Source organism: Bombus pascuorum, chromosome 3, assembly GCF_905332965.1.
Source record: "Bombus pascuorum chromosome 3, iyBomPasc1.1, whole genome shotgun sequence".
Classification (NCBI taxonomy): domain Eukaryota; kingdom Metazoa; phylum Arthropoda; class Insecta; order Hymenoptera; family Apidae; genus Bombus; species Bombus pascuorum.
The window spans coordinates 169,015-191,558 of NC_083490.1; the positions used below are offsets into that span (position 1 = coordinate 169,015).

General features: G+C 47.9%; 1 protein-coding gene across 2 annotated transcripts in view; it reads right to left on the minus strand.

Annotated features, from left to right (window-relative positions):
- Window positions 1–22,544, minus strand: part of LOC132905203 (neurogenic locus Notch protein) — a 185,034-nt gene that overhangs the window by 61,392 nt on the left and 101,098 nt on the right. For both annotated transcript variants that reach the window (XM_060956247.1, XM_060956248.1), the window contains 2 exons: window positions 6,820–7,176; window positions 4,614–4,769 (listed from right to left, as the gene is read on the minus strand). In XM_060956247.1, coding sequence (XP_060812230.1) covers window positions 4,614–4,769; window positions 6,820–7,176 — 513 coding nt within the window. The remainder of the gene's footprint in view (window positions 1–4,613; window positions 4,770–6,819; window positions 7,177–22,544) is intronic.

Genomic DNA, 22,544 nt, shown 5'->3' on the forward strand with positions numbered 1-22,544 from the left:
ACACGCGACAAAGAACTTCTTTCTTCTTCTCGTTCGCGACTCGTTCGATCTTCTCCGGACGAATTGCAAGAAGATGAGCGGCGAAACGGAATTATCTCGCGGCCAGAATAAATTACCTTGTTCTTCGAAATTATCAGATCCCGCTGGGGATGCTTTTCCTTTGCGGCAGTCGCGTACGAAAAACTTGTTATATACCGTGCCGTGCGATCATGCAAGAAGAGCGAAATTTCGACGAATCCAGGTTTTTCGCGATTAAAATTGCAATTACCCGAAATAAGATCGCGATCGTCAAATTGCTTCGTTGTGGGCAAATTTTTGTATTAAAGTAAAAAAAAAAAAGAAAAAAGAAGAGTCGAAGATGGACGAAGCGACGTGGTAGAATCTGTGGTAGAGTAAACGAATCGCGATAGTACGTGTTATACGCGTAATGAGCGCGCGATCAAGCAGCTGTAAATAGGTTGGCATAGTGAAAGTCGAGGTAACGGAGATTCGAAAATTCTGATAGTTTTAACGAATAAACGATAATAAAAGTTATAATATAATAACAAAAGTTTGATTTTACGATTTAAGGTATCGATGATGTTCGAAGAAGGATTCGCGAAAAAAAGTTTGATTCGAATTCACGTAGGAACTGGATAGTTGGAATCGTTCGAACGATAGTTGTATCGTCGCCTACAGAGACTATAGACTGATTATAATTTTTGCTTGGCCGAGTCCGAGGCGGCCGACGATACGCGACCGACGAAGAAGAAGAGGAAGAAGAGGAAGAAGAGGGGAAAACGACAAGTAAAAGAGACGATAGAAGAAGAAAAAGGAACAAGGAGACGCGTCTTTGAGTAACGTCTTCCTAATTGCAATCCTCGCGTTCGAAGCAAGACACACGGTGTGTTCCCCGTCTACCGTCCAAAACGAACGGGTTTCCGAATAGGGCTGGCTCGTGCAGAAAAACTGGCATCCTTGATTCGTTATGCGGCTACAAAAAGGCTTTAACGGTCGAAATATGGTGCAGGGTAGTCGGTCGGCTCGACAGGGGCCAGCTTTCTCCCTATGGAGCTATACGTATGTACGCGACTATTTCATTCGGTAGCAGCGGTTGGTCGATCTCTCGGTTCGAGAAGAATAAGATACGAAAAGGCAAGAATCGCGAGTGACCGTGCACGAAAGAGAAACTGCAAGAAACTAAAGATCCGGCAGATTGATTGCCCGGTTGGACGTGACGCCGCGCGAATGTTTGCTAAATTACTGCCCGAGGTTCGAGGGAGCTACGCAAGCGTGTTCCGCGCGCGTTTAATGAAATACAGAAAATGAATCGTGATCGCGGTCGTTACGCGGCTTCGTAATGACGGCACGCCTATAAACAGTGTCCCCCACCTCCTCCCGCTCTCCATCCAGGCAAACGAGCCCGATTGTTAACGTTCACCCCCGAAATCCGCTTGATTCCGCCGTGCGGTTGTGATTAACGCGCCGGAGAAACACGACCGAGGATCCTTGTATACTAACGCGAGAGAGTCTATCTGTCATTTTGCAGAGAGATACGAATGCCTGTGCGAAGTAGGGAAGAGAGAAAGAAGAAGGAAGAGAAGCGAGAGGAATGTACGAAGCAAGTGTTTCTCATTATTAATGAAGTGTGTTTGTCTGGAACGAAACGTATTAACCGGTGCGCGCTCACCTACGGCAGGGCAGACCGCGCGTATTTATTATCCAGCCCTTCGAATAAAACGGGTTTGCTTACGATTGGACGCGTTTTCAACTGCTTTTTCTACTTCTTCTTCTTCCTTCACCGTCTCCGTTTTCATTTTTTTCCCGGCTACGCTGTTCGCTGATTTCGCTTTATTGGCACTTTCGACGGATCGACGGTATGGATTGTTCGCGCTTGCAATCGCGATTGCGATTGAAATTCTACCGAGAAAACATACGGTTTGAGAAATGATGTTTGAAAAAACCCGCCGAAACTTTCGAGTACGATCTTTCTCGTCTTTACGCGTCTCGCTGAACAAAAGTTGCTCCAACTACTCCGTAATGGGACGTGAATTTTAATCGACTATAAATAAAAAGTTAATTGGCATCTTGGGACAATGCGTTCACGATGAATGATTGAAACGGCGATAGACGATCGGGTACTGTGCGCTATGCCGTATAGATGGATAAAAAGGTTCTACGCAAGCTCTTTTTCCAACTCCATTACCCAATAAGGTAAAACATTAACCACCGATATTAAAATAGAGCGTTATAGGACAAAAAGGCGATCGACGTTTTTTCGTACAGCCTGCAGGTTTGATCGACCGTGTTTCGCATTAGCGATGCTTACCTCTCTCGTTACCATGACGATTACCATTTTTCATGGTTTACGGGTGATCGAGCACGGCCACGGCCGTCTTTTCTTTATTTCCGTGTCAACGTGACGCCACCGTGGGATTGACAGCGCGTTCCGTGCGGCGCAATATCATAAATCGAATTCCAGCTGATAATGTGGCGAGATAAACCACGCCAGCCGGAGTCGGCTTACGTATGTACGTAGGGGTAGGGTACAACGAGAAAACCGTCGAGGTGTGCGGGCCCCGCGCCGGCCCCATGCTGACTTTTCGATTCTCCACCGTACTATTAATTAAACCGCGACTACTGCCTGTCCACCGGTTAATTAGGAATCCATTTACCGGTACTCCGGCAGTACCAGGCCGGCATTTTCACAGTTTCGCCTCGAGTATTTCGTTTTTCGTTTTTCGTTTTTCAATTTTCTCCGGGTTACACGACACAAATTGAACATGGGCGGAAAATGGGAATAAAACGGTTCCCGTAAAAGATGCTCGGAACGAGAAAAATCGAACGGAATTTCAACGAAACTTGACTTTTATCTGGCACGCAAGTTCGGCGTTACGCGTAACGCGTTGCGTTGCGAGTAGACGTAACATACGTAGGTACGCTTGGTTATTCGCGACGGGGATGAAGGAAAAGTCGTTGAACGTCGATTCGATGGAAAGGATTGAAAGGAGCCCGACCGAACGCTTCAGAGACAACTGTCCATCGACCGATATCAACGTGTAACGTGTACTTTGAAACATAAATTCCCACCGGACCATCGATTATACCGGAGGAATTATTAATAATCGTCGCTGCCACGCTGAGACTCACCGGTTCATCGATCCTGCGATAGTGGGTTTGCGGCGTCTTGCGGCCAAGCCGCTGACTTGTTTCAAGAGGAACGGAAGGGGAAAAGAGAGCCGACGAATGACAAGCTTGCCGGCAAGTATGAAAGGGAAATAAGAAGAAGAACGGAGATGCGATCCCTCGCAGGATACTTATTAAGGTGCACTGCACCCTACAGGTGTTCGCACGGCCGCTTTAAGAATCGGATCACGAACGAAACGCGCAACCGTTCTCAAATATCTTTGAGAGGGGCGCGTCTTTTTATATATGGCTAGCGTACTCGTGTCCGTCGATACGCTATCGCGATAGGCTCGTGTAATTTCGACAAATTTCCAGCCCCGGTTATCGCGTTCTTATTATTCGATCTTCGTCTCGAGCGTTCGCCCCGTTTATTATCATCGATAGCATCCGAGGGATGTAAATCAGCGACCGGGTCTTTTGCCCGCGTTAGATTTCACGCGTCGTTAACGGCGACAGGGTTCGACGTATCCGTTCGAGATATTTTTCTCGAAAGAGCGCCATTCTACGATATCGGCTGGTTAAAGCCAGAAATATCCAAAACGAACGGATTAACAACCTCCGTAAACGTTCGCCCTGGTAGAATTTCATTGGAACGCGATGCCTATAAAAATTATCGGCCAACGAAAATTCCACCTTCGTGATCGACGGTGAATCGCGATCGACGACAACGGCGATAACGGGAGAGGAACGACCAACTAATCGTTCGCGATCTATCGATCGTTCCGTTTGTTGCTTTCGTCCGCGCGAGATTTCAATTTATTCGAACCGTAGGGGCGCTTTCGCGTACCACTATACGCGCTCATCTAACGATTATCGATCTTTCCAGCCGACTCGATAACATACAAATGGAGACGGCCGTTCTAACAACACCACTTGCGTTCTTTTTTTATTCTCTTGTTCGTTCGTTCGATCGTTCTTATTCGTTGAGTTCATGGGAAATAAATATTCGTTTGAAATAAAACTTTACCGCGTAATCGTAGTCGCGATTGCTTATTATCTTTAATAATTTGCACGTTGTAAGAATAGATGGGATTTTCTCTAACTCTAAGTCCACGGACAATCGAAAAATAGGAAATTGTAAAATTTATTTATTTATTACGTCCCGAATTGGCCAAGTACACGGTTACGCGATCATTTGTCGTTCTTACCGGCGCAGCGTCTCAATACGTAGGAAGTAACCCGAGCTGCGATAAAATCTATCGAACGTAATCTGCGAGATATTTTTCTTGTTCGTTTATGCGCGAAGTCATCGTCGTTCGTACTATACGTATGTACGTGTATCGTACGTTTGGTACGGCTTATGTCAAACGTATTTTCAATCGCAGTCGAACGTATCGATGAATTATATATGTGTGTAGACGTATGTATATCAAGTAGCAATACGCGGTACGATATTACGAAATCGTAGATCTCTTCCAAAAACTTGAAACTACCGTTCAATCGCTTACCTTGCTCGCACTCGTCGATGTCCTCCGAGCAGTCTACCCCCTTGTATCCGGTTGCACAGGAACACGCGAACGATCCATTGATGGGACTGGTATCGCAGATCGCACCCTCGTGACAGGGATTCGAGGTGCAAGCATCGTCGAGATGGCAGAGCAATCCTGAAAACGGGAAAAGTAACGATTTATCTTCCGATTATTCGCCGATCGCTCGGTGAAGATGGTCGGCCATTTTGAAGGGGACCTGAATAATCCGATAGACGCTGTTGCGTGCGTTTCTAGGACAAAAGCGTCGATCGTCGAACGCCAAACACGGCGGCAACGGCCAAACATGGACATCGTTAAGATCCGTATTGCTCGGTCCGCTAGAAATCTAGCTAGAAACGTAACACACGAGGATCTCGCAAGAGAATCTCGAATCTCGAATCTCGCGTTCGGTAAATTACTGGAGATACCGAGCTTAATGGATAAGTTGGTCTAATTGCTCCCTACAGCGAGAACATTCGAGGAATTTCAATTGCAACTGCATAGAATACTCGCCGATGTGGGTTTAATCTTACGGCGGCATTGCGGTGTTGCTCGTCTATGGATCTCGTGGTAATCGAGCTTACGTTTGCTTCTTAAAAGTTTCCGTGAAAAATTTACGAATTCGCTAACAGATCGTTTCTTTTATTTTAATTTCGAAACTAAAGTTTCAGTTAACCGTTCAGTTCTATTAACCGTTATTTCTAGTCCCTTCGACTACTTTTTTTTACCTTTGGTCTATTCATTTTGCCAGCGATTGAAAAGCGGGAAAAATGTATAGATATCCTTTGACGTACGGTGTACGGCGTACGAAGTATAGGTATCGAATGACGTTGGAACGCGTTAGATCTCGATAACGGAACGCGGATGTTTAGAACGTTCGCGCATAAAGCAAAGCCGCCGCGCGGATGCACGATCACACCCGCGACTAACTGTAACCGTGTTCGTACGTGAAAGAAACCAAGCCACCGGGCTTTGACACTGCCATCGTTATGCGCGCGAGTGGGCAGGACATTGCAAGTACGTTGATTGGTACATTTCGGTTCATATCGCGTAAGCCATTATTATCCGAATATCTTGATTTCTTAATTTACACAGATACTGTAAAAGTGGAATGGTTCGGCGTGAGGTAACGAGCGTGAGCATCGAGGAAAGCGCGAGGAGCTGAATGTTTATAATATCGCGGTAACAGGAAGGGACAGGAACGGAGGACAGGAAAGCAGAGAAAAGGAATAAAGGTTAAATCGGTTGAAGATCGATTCGTGGCCGCTAATGGCGGCTAATGGCCGCTACGATCGAACATCGGAACGTAAAAGTTAAAGCAGAGGTGGGATATATACGTATAGGCTTGTCCAAGTGGCGCGCGAATTTTTTCGTTTTCGCGATTACCTGACGTCGATCGCAGCTATTACAGGGAGCAGCGCGGTCGCATCGTAACGAAAGAAGGATGCCTGTATTTGGTAATCGGCGTCGACGCACGATCGATCTGAAAAACGTTTTGCCGCACCGGGCTTTGGGTAGGCGAGTAAGAACAGAGAACAGAGAACAGAAACTCGTTTTCAGTCCTCAAGGTCGTCGCTCGGTAAGGCTAGGCCGCGCACCAGCCTCCGGAATCCCGGGATTCCAACGGACCCTCGGAGGCTGCATCATATTGTTGCACGTGCAGTTGCACCTGCCTGTTCCGCCGATGCTCCGCCGATGCTCCGCTCATGATCTCGCTATGCATAACACCGACACGATTCCGCGTACGGAATCCTCTCGTCGGCCGTACCTCGTTACGCGAATTCGTTCTGCGAGCTCCGGCGATTCGTGAACCCATGTTTACCTTTGCCACCGTGACATTCCAAAATTTTAGTGGTTGTGTAACGAATTGGCAGCGAAAAAGGTAGCCAACGCACGACACGAACATTTCCTGCGTGCACCATAGACGCGATGCGTCGCGTATTTACTACGTATGTCGTACATGTTTTTAATCTATCGCTTCGATCTTTTCGTAAAATCACGTAGAGCGGTAAAATGCCTTTTTACCGTCCCTACGTACTTGAATATTTTCTCCGATCCTTGGACCATCTACCCCATCGTGTCGTGTCGTACACGCCTCACCAATTGACGTCACGAGGCAAGTTAACGAGTCTTCGAAGTCGTGAAACTGTCGGTCGATCGCGCGTCGATGGCTACTGGAACTTACCGGTCTTTCCGTAGGTGCATTGACAGTAAAAGCTGCCAACACGATCGATACAGGTAGCCCCGTTGAAGCAGGCAGCACCTGCGCAATCGTCGATGTTGACGCTGCAGTCGGGCCCGGTCCAGCCATTCACGCATATGCACGAGTAGCTACCGGGTGAATTGGTACACGTGGCACCGTTGTGGCACAACGAAGGCCGAACCGAGCACTCGTCCACGTCCAGTTCGCACTGCGTGCCTGTGTACGACGGAGGACATAGGCACGAGTACTCATTTATCCTGTCCATGCAGGTTGCACCGTTTTGGCACAAATTTCCAGGACAGTCGTCGATATTCTCCTCGCACTGATCTCCGCGGAAACCTGAAACATTCCAAAGAAAAGATCCCGTTCAAAGCTTGCTAGTAGAGCGAAAAATCCTTAAGAGTATCTATCAAACACAAAGTTTACCAAGTGGCTTTAATCGATATCGATTTTCGTTATCTCTCGATACGATGATATAAAGTAGGTAATTTGATTATTGGAAAAGTTGCGCGTTACGGGTAGATATAACTTTCAAAGTTTATAAATACGATCGGTTGTATCGTATCGGTTGTAATCGTTGTATTTTGGACATTTTCACGTCCACTTAAATCTGTCGTGATCGTACGTACGAAATGTAAACGAAAGTTTCCTTCGGACAAATCTATCGATCTCCAAGGTCAACGAAATTTCGTCTAGCCGGTTTCTATCGCCATAACGCATCGCTTTGCTGTTGCTGCGTATCGTGCGATTTACAGACGATTCTGCACGACGAAAGGCAGAGTGTTCGGCGTTGGATAAAAAGAAGAAAAAAGGACGAACAAAGGATCATCGAGATATGGCGGATCCGCGTTCGAAATAAATTCCCCTAACCTGAGACTGACCGGACAAATTCTGTCGACGATCGTGATGGTCGTAAAGAGAACAACTCCTCGTTGTATCCGTTGTTCTCGTGCAAGGAAAAAAGGAATTTTTATGTCAAAGCAGATCCACGGCTACGCGGTCGAGGCTTTTATCGTTCCAGGAATTTACGGTGGCCTGGAAGAACGAAGGACGGAAGAAGACCGAAGAAGAAACGATCGGTCGATCCAACACCCAAGATAGAGCGATATAGCTCGATAACCGTGAAATTGATAGTCGTCCGTGTCGATCGATTTTTCTACTACGAAGTTGCACGGTTGCAACGAACAACGACGAACGCACGATGACGAACGATGTTCGCGTCCACGTGGAACAAGGACCCAGCCGATTGTTTAACGAACGGAATATTCAGAGATGGTTGGTAAAAATAGCGGTAAGAAGGAGTTACGTTGTTTAATTCTAACGAAAACCGGCGCGAACCACCTTGAAAGGCAAAAACGGAGGCACGAGGAAGAAGGGAACGGCTCTGGTGGAAGTAGCGGCGTGATGATCGATTATTTGCGCGATGCCGAAGCAAAAGCATTCTTTATGCGGCTAGGCCCTACGCGAACAAGACGGGTGCATCGTTTAGAATTTAAAGGCTGAGGTTAATAGATCGGAGGGGATTTTGCGTCGCTGTGTGCGATCAGTACGTATCGGTATGTAATCGGTATGTGCGTATAAGATCGTTGTTAAACTAAACTCGCTTCTTAAACTACCGGTGCCTCGTGACGTTTCCTAGCTTGATTTTCTTGAAACGTAAAGTTTAAATGTCAGGAATGACGGGCGTTTTTAACGGGAAAGGTTGGAAGGATTCAGAGTGGCTATAGAGCGTAGGTGACGTTTAGAGGTATTGTCCGAGGAGGTTCGAAGATGGAGAAAAATGATCCGCGTCTCGCACGCAACTTTATACGCGAAGAAGCGGATAAAAACGCATCCACGTTCCTACCGTGGTATCCTACTATCGGTATCGGTAGTCGGTCAACGATGCAAATCCGCTCGTGAATCGCGTGTTTATCAACTGTAATGGTGGGTATAATTTATGCTCGATAGAGCGGTTAACTAAACTTCCTGTGCATCTGCACCGGTTTGCGAGTCATACGTGCACACGTATGTTACGTATACGTAAGTATCGGTCGATACGAGTTGAAGTTTCGTTCCGGAGTGAAAAAATTCCCAATCGATCCTATGAGTTGTTGTACCTCCGAACAGGGGCGTAACATTAATATCAAAGCGATGCAAAAGTAAATCGGTGGTTTCGCGTGCACCGTTTATTATTCGGCCAGAGAACCCGACGCGACGATCTTTCACTTAGGTTGCCGTTTTCCATTATACGTGCGTACTCGATGCATACGACGTACGTGTCACGGTCATCGACGATTCAAAGTATACGTTATAGAATAGTTTAGAACCGATCTTTAGTCACATATTTCGTAATTTCGTTGAGGTTGTTTAAACAAAGTACGAAGCGAAAGAGGGGAGCCAAGGTCGGCGACATCCATTTCAAAAAATTGCCAAACTCTTCTCTCTCGAAGATTCTCTGTTGCGGACTCGTAACCGGATGAGATATACGTGGAAGTACGTAGGGTACGAGCCTTGCGATGACACAAAGTTCGAGTTTCGGCACGCTTTGCATCGTTTAATTGTATCGCGGCAGTTTCGCAGACGCGTTTAGCCGAAAATCGTTGCCGCGAATCTACTTGTCCACGCAACAGATGGTTATACGCTATACAGGCCGGGGCTTCGGGTCTGAATTTCGGTAGAGATTCGAAACTGGAATTTCAAGGAGGTTTCCCTTCTTGAGTTACCGGATTACAGGGGACTGGTTGGCCGGTTTACACGCTACCGTGAAACTTTTGCCTCGTAAAGTCCAGATTATAATACTTTCCAGTTCGTGCATTTACGCAGCCACAAATGGCACGTCGCAAATGGCGCGTAACCGGAAACGTACGACTCGAGATACCGACGATATTCCGTCTTCTTTCATCCGGCCTCGTTAAATCGATACTTTACGAGATTTTTGCTTATTCGGACAGCAGAAAGGGGAAATTCGATGGAACTGGACGGCAAGAAAGAAAAGCGAACGAAAAAACTGTCGATATGTTGGTTACGATGGTGGGTACGATGGCCGGTACGCGACGGTGAAAGAGAAGGCAAGAAGCGCGGAGACGAGAGACACGGAGGTATCGCCACGGTTCCGGGGCGAATCGATCGCCTTTGATATCGACATTGACGCGGACGAAAGAAGGATCATCGTGCTCGGAACCCGCTAAAAAATCTACGTATTTGCCGGACCATTCGTTCCGCGTTCGTAGCCGACGCGCGCGTCCTTTCATCCACCGCGACCGCTTTTCTTCCCTTCTCTTCCCTTTTTGCGAACCGTCTGTCAGAGGAACGCAGGGATGCATCCTAAAAACTGTTAACCGCGATACGATCATGCTGCTACCGTACACGTACGGTGCTTGAAAATAACGTTGACTTTTTAATACCGTTATCACCAACTGTTCCACGCGTATTTTCCTCATTGATTATTCTAGTTTAATATTTATTTCCACGGATTACTTGGAAGTAATTTCGGTATTTATAAAAGTGCAATATAACGATCGATACTTTTAAAAGTAATAGCTGCCAAATCAACGAACAAACGTTTTTTCGCGTCGTATAATCAATAATAATTCGATCGAGTTTGTACCGAGCAGAGAGTAGTCGTAAAACGATTTTGAAATTTTCTATTTACTCTATCCTACGTTAGAACGAACTTTCTTTTCTCTTTCTGTCTTAAAATTTAGTCGCGTTAAGATTAAAATTAATTGAAAATCCGGGATAATGAGCCACGCAAATATCTCGATAATCGATAACACGGATCGGAACGTATGAAAATTGAAGGAACGGTCGGAACCCGAAGAAAGACGCGCTGGTCGCTCACACGCTGGTAACGGATATCCTAGGCCACGAGTATCCGTATAAATACCGATTGCATCCTTCGTGAGGTCGCCAACGCCCAAAGAGGGGATCCCCGCTAACAACGAGAGCTTATTTCCATAAGGTAGAAGCCTCTTGTTCCCGGAATTCTGCCAAACCGTCGTGGCGAGTTCTATCTGGTTCTCCCGGTGAGCGCATAATGGCGAGGTGGTCCGAAGCACGCGGGCTGCTAGTAGAAAAACGAACGGACCGAAAACTGGCGTTACGATGATGATTCGTAAAAGTAAAAGAAACAAGGGTGGTACTGGTCGAGAAGATTACGCGTGGGTGCGCGTTAGAAAGGGAGGGAACGACGTTCTCTACCGCTTATAAATCAAGCTGCGACGAAGGCCTATAATCGCCATCGTCCACGAGCTTCGACCTTTAGGTTGCGCGCGGTGCGGACCCTATTCGACCAGGGATACGTGTATCCGTTACTTCGTTACAGATGCATTACCCTCTTCTTCTTCGCTTCGTCCGCTCTCTTCTGGCGGCTAGAACCACGCTCCAATAGCTTCTATGATATTATCGTTCGGTCCGTTCCCTCCGTCCTGTTTTTCGTCTTTGCTTCGATGCGTCCGAAAAAATCGTTGTCTCGCGTCTGATGACGCAATTACGAGAAACGATCGCGTCGGAGAATATTCGAGGACGCTTCGAGAAGAATCTGGTTAGGATGGCAAGGCCGAAGACTTTCGACGGGAATTTCGAGAATCCTGTAAAGCGCCGACGATTAGTCAGTCCGCAGGTTCGGCCAACTGCTCGGAATGATTTCATTCACTGGCCGTTGCACGACAGGCTCGCCCTACAGCGAAACAGCGAAGAAGAAAGAAGAAGAAGGAGAGAAGGATCGCCCTTTCTCCGCTCGTCCGACGGATCCGTCTAAATTCTAAATGTTTCGAAGGAATCCACGTATTTCGACTCGCTTCCTGAACGCGTCTCTTTCTCTTCGAACCACGGAGAGGCGACTCGTCGCATGGTAGATTCGCGTTTCTACGGAAACACGAGATTCTCACGTGAAAAAGGGAAAACAAAAAAAAAGAAAAGAAAAGAAAGGAAAAAACGCTGGAAACCCTTTGACCCCGTGTCGCTGCATCGTCGTGGCTTCGTCACCACGAACGTATCGTTTTATTTCCTCCGCTAGGAAGGGAACTAGGAAGCGTCCTTCCGATTCGTAACGTAACGCCACTCACTGTTTCGTTACCAATCGATTTCGCGTCTCGAGTTTCTCTCGCCGAATTCGCTTTTTCCAAATCACCGGTGTTTCCACCATATTCTCCTTCGCTTCGATCGTTTTCTAACGAACAACTACGTGCGTATCGAACCTACCGACTATCGACACCGTGTGTTTCTCTTCTTTTCACCTTTCTCCGAGCATCTTGTCACAGCATTAAGATAATTCTGTCTCTGTCTGTCTCAACTCTCGTTCTCTCGTCCTCGAGAGGGACGGGGAGAGAGAGAGAGAGAGAGAGAGGCAGTGACGGAGGGAGAGCCGAGGGGGGCAATACAGTGCCGTCAGTGCCTCTCAGCCGGGCAAAGGTGTGGCAACGTCGCGAGAGCGGGTGTGCGGCCACAAGATTCATGGTGGGGACTGTGGGAAAATTCTCATGCCGCCGACTGTGCCAGTACCAGTGGTACTCATTCAACGACGGACGAAACAGCCAGAAACCTTACTCGACTTCCTGCTTTCACGCTCCAAGAGCGTTTCACCGTGCACGCAAAAAAGGTATCATTAGAGGCGTCACGAGAAAATCTCGCGATCCGATAGCGAGTTATCTTTGCGAGAAGCGCACAGCGTTCCAGTAAAAATGGACGATTCGATGGTAGTCGAACAGCAACGAAATACCGATAATATCGATAAAATAGTTGTAGCTAGGAAGCGAAACGAGAAATATAAACAGAACCGTGTGTAACTAACTCTGTTAAGAGGATTACCTATGGTATAGGAGATTACGAATATCGATTAGTGGAATCGTAGCGAACGAGTTACGCGTCGTTTGTTCGTTTCCGTTAAACCGTCGACGTAATCTACCAACCAATGAAAGATTCGTTTATCCATGTACTTGCATGACGACGATTCGAGCGTATACCTACATTTTCGGGAATGTAGCATCCTTGTCCGCGACTGAATCGAGTCAAGCAAGAAACAGTTTGCGATAATCTCGCTTATACCGAGTACGATTACGATCAGAGGATCGCGGATGAATCGGAAGAAACGAAATTTTTACTGCTCGTTCGAAGAGCGCGTGAAATCGACGAGTAGGGAAAACGATTGGGCGAAGAGAGAAGACATTATAGAGGGGAGAGTTTGCTCGCAACTAAAAAGAAACGCAAGACGCGGAAGTGACGCGTCTCGTTTCACCATATGGCGTCCTTGCCCTGGAATTTCGGAAGCGGCGGTTACACGGGATTCGGTTGAGAGGCACTGGATCCCATCGGGGCCCACGATGCGAAGAGGAAGGCCAACAGCGGCCCGTGCCTCCCCACCAAAAAGCACGGCTGGCACCGGGTAGCCACGAGCACGCCACGGGGGTGCCCGTGGAAAAATTATTTCTCCGTCCCTACGAACGTTGTAATTATTCCGGCCACGTGGTTGCGCCACGGCGAATCGCGGATACACCTGTCGCGAACATTAGCCGCCATCGTATAAACGATTCACCCTCTTGCTTTATGATTTAATTCGTTACATAGTAACTCGCGTCTGCCAACTTAAAAACACCTTGCTCCTACGATACGAGTATAATAGACCAGAAGCGGGCGAGAAGTTGTTCGATTATTGGAAAATACATTTAGGGAATAAAGTTACCAAAGATGGAAGATTGTCAGTTGTAGGCAAACGGGGGCGCGACTTATTAGCGGATTAGCGCGACTTTGCAAACTGACATCGATCGCTATTCGTCCACGTCGAGGAAGGGGGGACGGGGGACACGCGGCGCGCATTCGTGTCCCTGTAAGGAGTAATTATTGCAACGCGATTCGCTCCTCGTTAGGTCTCCGACTAACGAACCGAGACGCGCGCGAGAGAGAGAGAAAGAAAGAGAGAGAGAGAAACCTTCGAGATGCTTTGCAGGCTCGTTACAATTCCCAGACAGTCCGAAAGAGGGTAACGATCAGAGAGAGCCCTTAGTGACTCGTACGCCGTCATAACGATTCCCAGCCCGGCTCTGACTGCATCGTTTCAAGCCGTTAAGACAATCGCCAGCTCTTTCCCTTCGGACCTCGATTCTCTCGACTCGTAAACGCGAAGAACTCTGTCATCCGCTACACCTACGGAAGCAATTTCTGATGTGACTCGAAATTACCCGAATATTTTCATTCGCGAGCACTACTCTTTTCCCTTGCACGAGCGCAAACCGCTCGAAACGAGTTGGAAAACGCGAAAAAACGAAAACGCGAGTTGGAAAACGGTGGAGAACGCGTTTCGCCAAGCGATAGGTCGGACAGATCGGACAGATCGGTCGTGAAAGCGAAACGAATAATTTGCAAGGGACAGAATCGAATGACAGAGTATAATAGAGCAGTACCGCTAGGACGAAGCGGAACGTTATCTGGTTGCACGAACGCAAGTCCTCTCGTACGCGAGCAATCTATCCCGGATAGGAGTGACGCGGACCTTAATACGTACAACTCCCGCTTCTTCGACGCTCTCGCCTTTTTTCCCTTTTCTCGTGCGCTCCATCAGCCTGCCGCTCTTTGTCCATTTTCTGGGACCGTAAAAGGCGCACGTACTTACTCGTGAAAGGACCAACCGATAAGCGTAATTTGAATGGGTAATGGCTTCACCAAGAGGAGGGTCCCCGGTTAATGACGGGTCCAACGGAAGGGGAAGAGTCGGTCGAAGAAAGGAAAGGAAAGGAAAGGAAAGGAAAGGAAAGGAAAGGAGAAGAGAGAAAGAACGAAAGAAGGTAGAGAAAGAGAGGAAAAGATCCGGGCGCCGAGATGGTGCGCGCCCCGGGCCTTAATGCACTCTCTTCTCAGTCTCGATCGCGATTGGGGGACGTTTTGGTTTTCGGGTACGGGGCACGAAACCGCGAGATACCCGGCTCGAAAACAGCCCTCTATCGTTACCAAACCGGATCCATTTTTCCGTCTGGACCATCTCTCGCGAGCACGGTCCACCGAGAAACCCATTACCCTACGTGTCGAATGCAAATCGGCAATTTCCTCCGCAGAGATTGCGCTGTCTGTCGCCTCGCCTCGTCTACCCTCGCCTCGCCGTCTTTTTAATATCTCCATTAAGTAAGAAGCCTTGATCAAGGTAGGGACGGTGGGTAATTCAGATTTCGCCACTCTCACGGGCAGTTACCTTTCGAATGCTTGGTTTTCAACGCTACCGAAGTCGAGTGAATTGGAGAATATTCACAGGAATGGAACGACGTACGGCGTATACAGCATGGTATATCGGTAAGGACGTCTTTTCGCATTTTCCAGAGTATCCACGCAGAGGACCTGAATGAAAAATCTACACGGCTGACTCGATCAACGGTCTCGACGTCGATCAGCAATGTTCCACGTTCTCGTACCTTTTTCGATGGACCGACCGCTGTCGTCCGTTCCCGAATAAATTGTCTCGAAGTGTCTTCTCCCGTTCGCATTCGTGAGTTTCGATGCGAGAGAGATCGGACGATCAAATATGAAAATACGAAAACGTTCGAATCGCCTGCGAAATGTACGTACGCGTGAAACGAGAGAAACAACAAAAAGCATCGACGACTGGTCGATCGAGGTTTGGTCAGTGACATGGAAAAACTGGCAGCTACGTACAAACCTGCGAGACAGCGAGCCAAGTCAAGGAAAACCGAATTCGATCGTCCCCGTGTCCCGTGAGGATGCGAAGCCTTACTTGCTACGCGCCTTGCGTAACAGGTGTCTGCCATTCAACAGGCGGCTGCTCGGCTGCCGTCGCGTCGGCTCAAATCACAGTCGCCGATAGAAAGTCGTTGTCGTAGCAGATATATGGCTCGATCGATGGGTAATTGCTGGACGTTTCGACGACCGCTGTACGTTCTATCGTTTCAAATATATAAAAGATGGAACGCGCTAACACGATCGAAAAGTAGAAAAATCGTCCGCCCGAAGAGGCACTGGATGAAACGACGCGTAAATTCTTCCACTTGTTGCTTTAGCGCAACAGGCTGTTTCCTACGACGACCGTCTCGTTATCGATGCCTTGGCATTGTACACCGAACGTTTACAACGGCCTAATGATATCTAGACTAAACGACTGAGATGCCAGTGGATCGTTTCGGTGATTCGATTTCCCACCGATACGTCGTCGAACGAAAGAACGAGATAAGTGGAAAGTCGATCGTACGTGAATGAACACGTACGATCGATGTAACTACAAACGAAGTAAGCGAGTGCTAAAGAGCGAACGATAGGTAGATGTATAATATGTTTTTAAAGTCGGGTGGGTCCTTCTCTGGTTCACGTAGGAGGAAAGCAAGCCCGTATGCGCGCTCGCGTGGATTGTTTACCCGTGAGCGAGCGTACGCACACACGTGCACATGTTACGAGTATACAGGTACCTTGGCACTCGAACAATGGGGCCGTCGTACGACTGCCATTCTTTCGGGACAATCGGTGGAGCCCCTTTCTCGAAAGGCTGTGCCCCCACTCGATGCAACACGGGCCTCGTACCGCTTAAAAGGACAATCGCCTTCTTATTTACGATTTGACCAGCTCCCCCTTTCTCCTTCTTCTTTCACCTTCTCGTCTTTCTCGCCGTCGCGTGGTTGGACTCCACGCGGTTGACGTAGATCGGACGACGAAGCATCCGCGTGCTTGAAAAGAATCCACGTATCTGCCACTCGCTCAAAATGAGCGATTTCGATTTATCGCGTCGCCGTCTCTATCCGCTGTATGCGATCGTTCTACGTTTTACGTACGCAATGGCAGACGATTAAGAATAACTCAAAATCCAGTGCTTTTGGAAGTTTAGCGGGTTTTTAACGTTGTCTCGGTAGAAAGTCGTTGTTGCTTAAGAAATATTTATCTTGCCATCTTTTCCTAGACACGATTATGCAAAAAGCTGAAACTAATCAGGCACGGAATTTGCCAGCCATTCGTAACTCGTAATTAAAAGATACACGATTAATCGATCGACGCCAGCCATTGTAAAACGGTGGAGGTTGTTTCTGCGGTATTTGCTTCGCGAATCCAGCAGCCACTCTGCAACAACCGGCGAGAGAAGAAGAGCGAACGTGGAACGTGGAAAGTTGAAAACGAAGACGGGATAAGATTCGAGCGACGAGGGTGGAGGCGAACGAACGAGCCTCGGGACCAAAAGCGAGAGAAGAGAGCACGGTATCACGGTTGCTTTATCTTAGCGTTGAGGCGACTGCAAAGAAGCTGAAGTGCACTCTCGGCGCGCATGGACACCGAGCGCGGCCATTGTGTATAGAGGCGAGCCACCTTCGTGCACGCACCTACCTCTTCTTCTGCCACCCTTCGTCCTCTTCTGCTTCCTCTTCTCCTCCTCTCGCTAGGTTAACCATCGACTCTCGAGAGGTTTATGGAGAATCAGCGAGAAAGAGCGAGATGGAGTCGAAACCAGACACGGACCACAGAGTGGTAAGGGAACAAGGAAAGAGAAAAAGAAGAAGAAAAAGAAGGAGAAGAAGAAGGAGGAGGAGGAGGAGAAGAAGAAGGAGGAGGAGGAGGAGAAGAAGAAGAAGAAGAAGAAGAAGAATAGGAGGATGGAAAGAGGTTTCTGAGTAAGGGGGCGTGGGTGCGCCCTTCGTGATTTACATATGCGTATTCTATACCTTATTTACTGCGTCGATCATCCTCCACTTTATCTCTTTGCGTGTGGGTCGTACTAAACTTAACTAAACCAAGACCGGATACCGAAGGTAGAAAAGAGAGAAACAAAGGACGCCAGAAAGCGAAAGGAACGCGTTTCCTCGCCTATTAGCCCTGGAGCTGACAGCGCGACCGGTACCGTAAATATCGCACGTAGGCAGATAACCTTAACCTCTTAATTGCGTCGACTGGTTTTCTCGACGGGGCGACGTCGCGTCGGCCTCGCTGGTGACCGGCCCAATTGAAATTCGCAGTATTTTCTTTCGTGGTGGTGGATTAAATCGAAAGGTTACAAGATCAAAGTAAAACGGTAAATAGATATCCGATTGCCTCTTCTTCGTTCTATCTTTCGTCGAATCAATTATATCTGAAATTTGGAAAATTCTCTTTGCCGCGTATCTTCGTTACACGTACAAATCGCTGTGACAATGGCGCGGTAAAATTATTGTTCCAGCTTCGAAGATCGTTCGAAGCTACGAGGCTGTTGTTTAAAGGCTGGAAAAGGAGGCAGACTTTGAGAGGACAGGTAAAAAATGATTTCAAGATAATTGACGACTGTCGGGCCTTTCTGAGAGCGGACAGCTCCGAGATACGTCTACGCACCGACGCACGATCGTCTCGTGCTCGGCTAATTGTCGTAAACTGGTCGGGTCGAAGCAAGAGACAAAGAGTGTCGAAAATTACGGTCGTCTATCTTTTACCACGTCCGACGTACACGTCCGTACGATGACAGTACGACAAATTACCTTTGGCTACAGATAATCAACTCCTAAGTCGAGTGGTCCTTAATTGAAACGGTGACTGACACGAGCGGTTATTAATAAGCGAAGAAAGACAACGAGTAGGCATAGAGGAACGCGTAAGAAAGGAATCGATTATGTGTATAGAGAAACTCTGATGAAATCCTAGTTACAGATCGTGTTCGTCCCATTACAAATTCATGGAATTGAACAATCGATCGATAGTTTTCCAGTTTACGTCGTTTACATCGTTTACGTCGAGCTTTCAACTTTAACGCTTCGCGGTCCGATTTGCTTTTATCGCAACAGCGATATACGTTCGTCGACCCGATTCTTGTCGCGTTACTTTCAAAAACTGTTCATAATCGAACTATATTTTCGAAACGAAAGAAATTGGATGACGACGACGATCGTTCGATCGCCTGGCTGAATCGAAAGAACGAGCCGAGTCGAGGCGTCGCTTTTTCTACGCTCTAGAGTTTAGTTTTCCTATTCGAAAGCGGGAAAGATTCCGGCAACGCGATACTACTACCACCAGGATGGAAGAGAAGCAACGAGCGAGGCAAAACGATAGTTCTCTGTTTCGAGACGCGCGCAAGTAAATCATGGGAAGAGTATTCGTGAGAGCCACGCGGGACGGAGCGGCGGCACGGCGAGTCCGCGAGGACCGGGAGAGGAAAGGGGCCACGAAGGGTCCACGGTTCCCGTGGGCCGTGGATGATCGGCGGTGGAGAGAGATGAACGAGAGGCAGAGAGGCAGAGAGGTAGAGCGAGAGGGACGCGAGCCAAGAAGAAACGAAGGGTTTCGGTTCGACGTATCAGCCCGAGGTGGTCACGAGTTCTGAACTCCGAGGCTGAGGGCCGCTAGTGGGTGGGACCGTCCACTTCGTGTCTGTACCTTCTTCTTCGTCCCCTTCCATCTCTACCTTTTCTCCCGTCGAGTCGGTTTCGTGCACCGAACGACAGCTTCGCCGTCCTACCTCTAAGCAAATTTCATTTCCCTGGAAATTGCCATCCGATAGGATTTCGCGCAATACGGATACAACGGTTTGGCAACGGTTTGACAACGAACGAGAAACCCGATCTGCCGACAAAACCGAACCGAAGGGATTCGCTAACTCGATAGAACGGGAAAGAAGCGAGGTAGAAGATGTACGAGTTCAAATTGTACAGGCTTATCGGTGACTCAGGCTTGGCCGATAATAGAAAGTTCGATCTACGATCCGCATCGTGGATAGGAGGATCGTTTGATCTTCTTCGAGTTGACGCGTGCAGCGTGCACGGTGTACATGCGCGATGGTTACGCAGGACGCATAGAGCAGAGAAGAGGAGAGGAGAGGAGAGGAGAGACGAGCAGCAAGAGGTGGAGAAAGACGAGGCACGACAGAGACAGCGGAGGAAGAAGAAGAAGAGATGGTGATTCTGCTGCAACGCGTGGCGAGGCTTTGCTCTTGTTGGCCGGCCGCAACGTTTCTTTCTTCTTCTCACAGCGACGCCAACAAAACCCCCGTGACTTGCACAAGTTGCTCGGGGACGGAACAAAAAGCACTTTGTTCTAAGGTAAACCAACCTTAGCCCGTATGTGCGCGTTCCTCCGGGACTACAAGCTCTGACAAAGAAGACGAACGAGACGGGACCGAGCATAGGAGCGCGCTCCACCGCCGCTCCACCGCCGCTCCACCGCCGCTCCACCGCCGCTCCACCACCGCTCCACCGCCGCCGTCGTCTTTCCACTAAACTAAGATACGGGAAAAAGCGTGTCGGATCGGCCGGAAATTGTCTACGTTGATTTTTCTTCGCTTCGCTCTCGCCGTCTCTCGCTTCTTTCCATCTTCCGTCTCCCTCCACCTGCCCTGTTCGATATGCACCGTCAAAGCGTGCAACGTATTTGCGCTAGGTAATTCGTTCGCGGTGAATCGTACACGAAGGAGCCGACAAAGGCGAAAAACCAGAATTGCCGGCTGCCGGTGTTCGCGTTACCGGATTTATTGAAATTATGATGACGGAGGCATTATTGTTTCGCCTAATGATCTTTCTTTTACGTCCCTCTCGTAATGATCGGCCGCGTGTGTCCGCGCGCCGATGTCTAACACGCGATGCGAATTTATCGAGCAACGCAACCTTCCTTCGATATGGCGTGTTCGGGATTTTGCAAATGGTCGAGCGCGCAAAAACACAACGATTCACGTTCGGTTCGAGCGGATGAAATACGAGCTCGATTAATTTCAATACGAGTCAAGGTTTCCAGGACAAAGCAGCACGGTTTAAAAGCCGAACGATGTACATGGACGGTAATTTCAAGTAAAAAATGACTTCTTGATAAACACCGCGACTATTAGAGCCATATATACTTGCACTATTCCTCGACTATCGCGCGCAACTTTTCTACTCGGTTTCCAACTTCTCGTTCTAACTGTTTGTTTGACAGGGCGGCGAACGTAGACCTCGCTTGCCTCGCGCAGCAAAAAAAAAAAAAAAAAAAAAAAAAAAGAAAAAGAAAAGAAAAGCTATTTTCTAACCGATTTGAATGCCCGTTGCACGCGGAACGCGCCTAGTATATGCATACGTACTGTTAATACTGTTCTACATATATGTGCATGTAACGAGTGTAGTTGCACTTTCGGAGCTGGCGTGCAGGATTTACCGTAGGGAACCGGCCCGGGACATTCGTGTATCCGATAACCCAATATCCGAGTGGCTTGTCGTCGTCTCTTTGCACCGTCTGCCGAGATGCGGAGACCCGAACCCGCATAAATTTGCATAGAACCGCCGCAACCCTTCGCGTACGTTCTCGTATCTTTGTGGAGCGCAACGAACACACGCGTACAGGCCAACGCAGCGAGACGGTTGGTTCATCGTGTTTCTCGTTTTTCGTTTTTCGTGGAGCAACGTTTCGTTCGAGGCACGTGGTCAGGGACTCGGTCCGCCCTTAATAAGGAGCGCCGGCGACTCGAGGTAGGCGTGGATTTGTCTCGTTCCAATATCCAACTCGAAGGGCCGCGTTTCTTTTTGATCAAAATTCACGGTACCTTTGATCCGACCACGAATTCTTTCGCATGGTCGCGGTTGTCGAAACGTTAATTACGCGTGTCTGTCTGTCGCCTGGTTTCCTTCTTCTCCGCTTTAGACGATAAGTAGCGTATTTCTCTTGCGTGCCTGTCTTAAAATTATTCGATCGATTCACGGCCCTAGATTAATTTAGAATTTTATGGATCTCTGTACGAAATAGCACCGTACGTAACCGTATCGACTGTACGCGACATAGTTTCTTCCACGAGAATTCGTTTCTAAGAACCTCGATCGCGATAACTCACCGTACGATAAATAACAATTAAGCGAATAATTTATAATACTCGAGATAAAAGTGTTTAACGTACGAGAACGATTCTAATCGATGAAACGTTATACGACGATTCAGTGGGTGGAGAAGTTCGGACGCGTTTCCTCTCTCCTTTCGCATTCTCGTTTGTCAGTCGTGTACAAAGGTGTACCGTTACGTTATGCCAAAGATAAGAAGAGTTAATCAGCCCTATCGGCCACGCGTCGTAATTTAAGTTGGCTTTAAAATCATACGCGGCGTAGCGCGATCAATGGTGCGTGGACAGGATCGAGTAACGTAAAAGGTTCGAGGAGGCTTTGTTCTCTCGATACGCTCGATCAGACATTTAAGGAAGTTCGCGTCCTGACCAACGTCGTTCGATTAAAGAAACCAGGGAAAAAACGTGAAAAGGTAGAAGAAGATTCCAAAGTACACAAAGTATACGAGTCTACTCATAAAGATGTTTAATGGCATTCTCGCTGTGAGATGGTCGCGGTGATTCGTTACGAATCGTTCTTTCTTTCATTTTTCCTAAGTTACCTACGTGAATTTACTTTGAAATTTCTTAGCGATACGGTTGTGTCGACGAGGCATGCGACTTGTTCTTTCGAGTTTATTACGATCGAAACTCGAAGCGATGCTCTCGATACGCGTTGCATAAAACTGCAGAAAATTTAAAAGCGTCTTTCCTACTCGTGCGTATTCCACGGATTCTAAAAATCGACGATCGAGTACTCGCTACGATCTGATCTAGAAATACCGATCGCAAGGTTTTTCGCTCCAAAATGACGTTTGTAAAAAGAGGAAAGAAGAAGGAGAGCGAGTGGTAAATTCGGAAGGAACTCGTACCAAGGTAGGCGACGTCGAAGGGGATAAACAGATAGCGGAGCAGCTTTGCGATCGACGATTCATCTACGGTAAATCGAGCGTGTATAAATTAATAAGCTGATTGGAAATCTTGCGATACGATATCCTAGCTTCCCATTTGT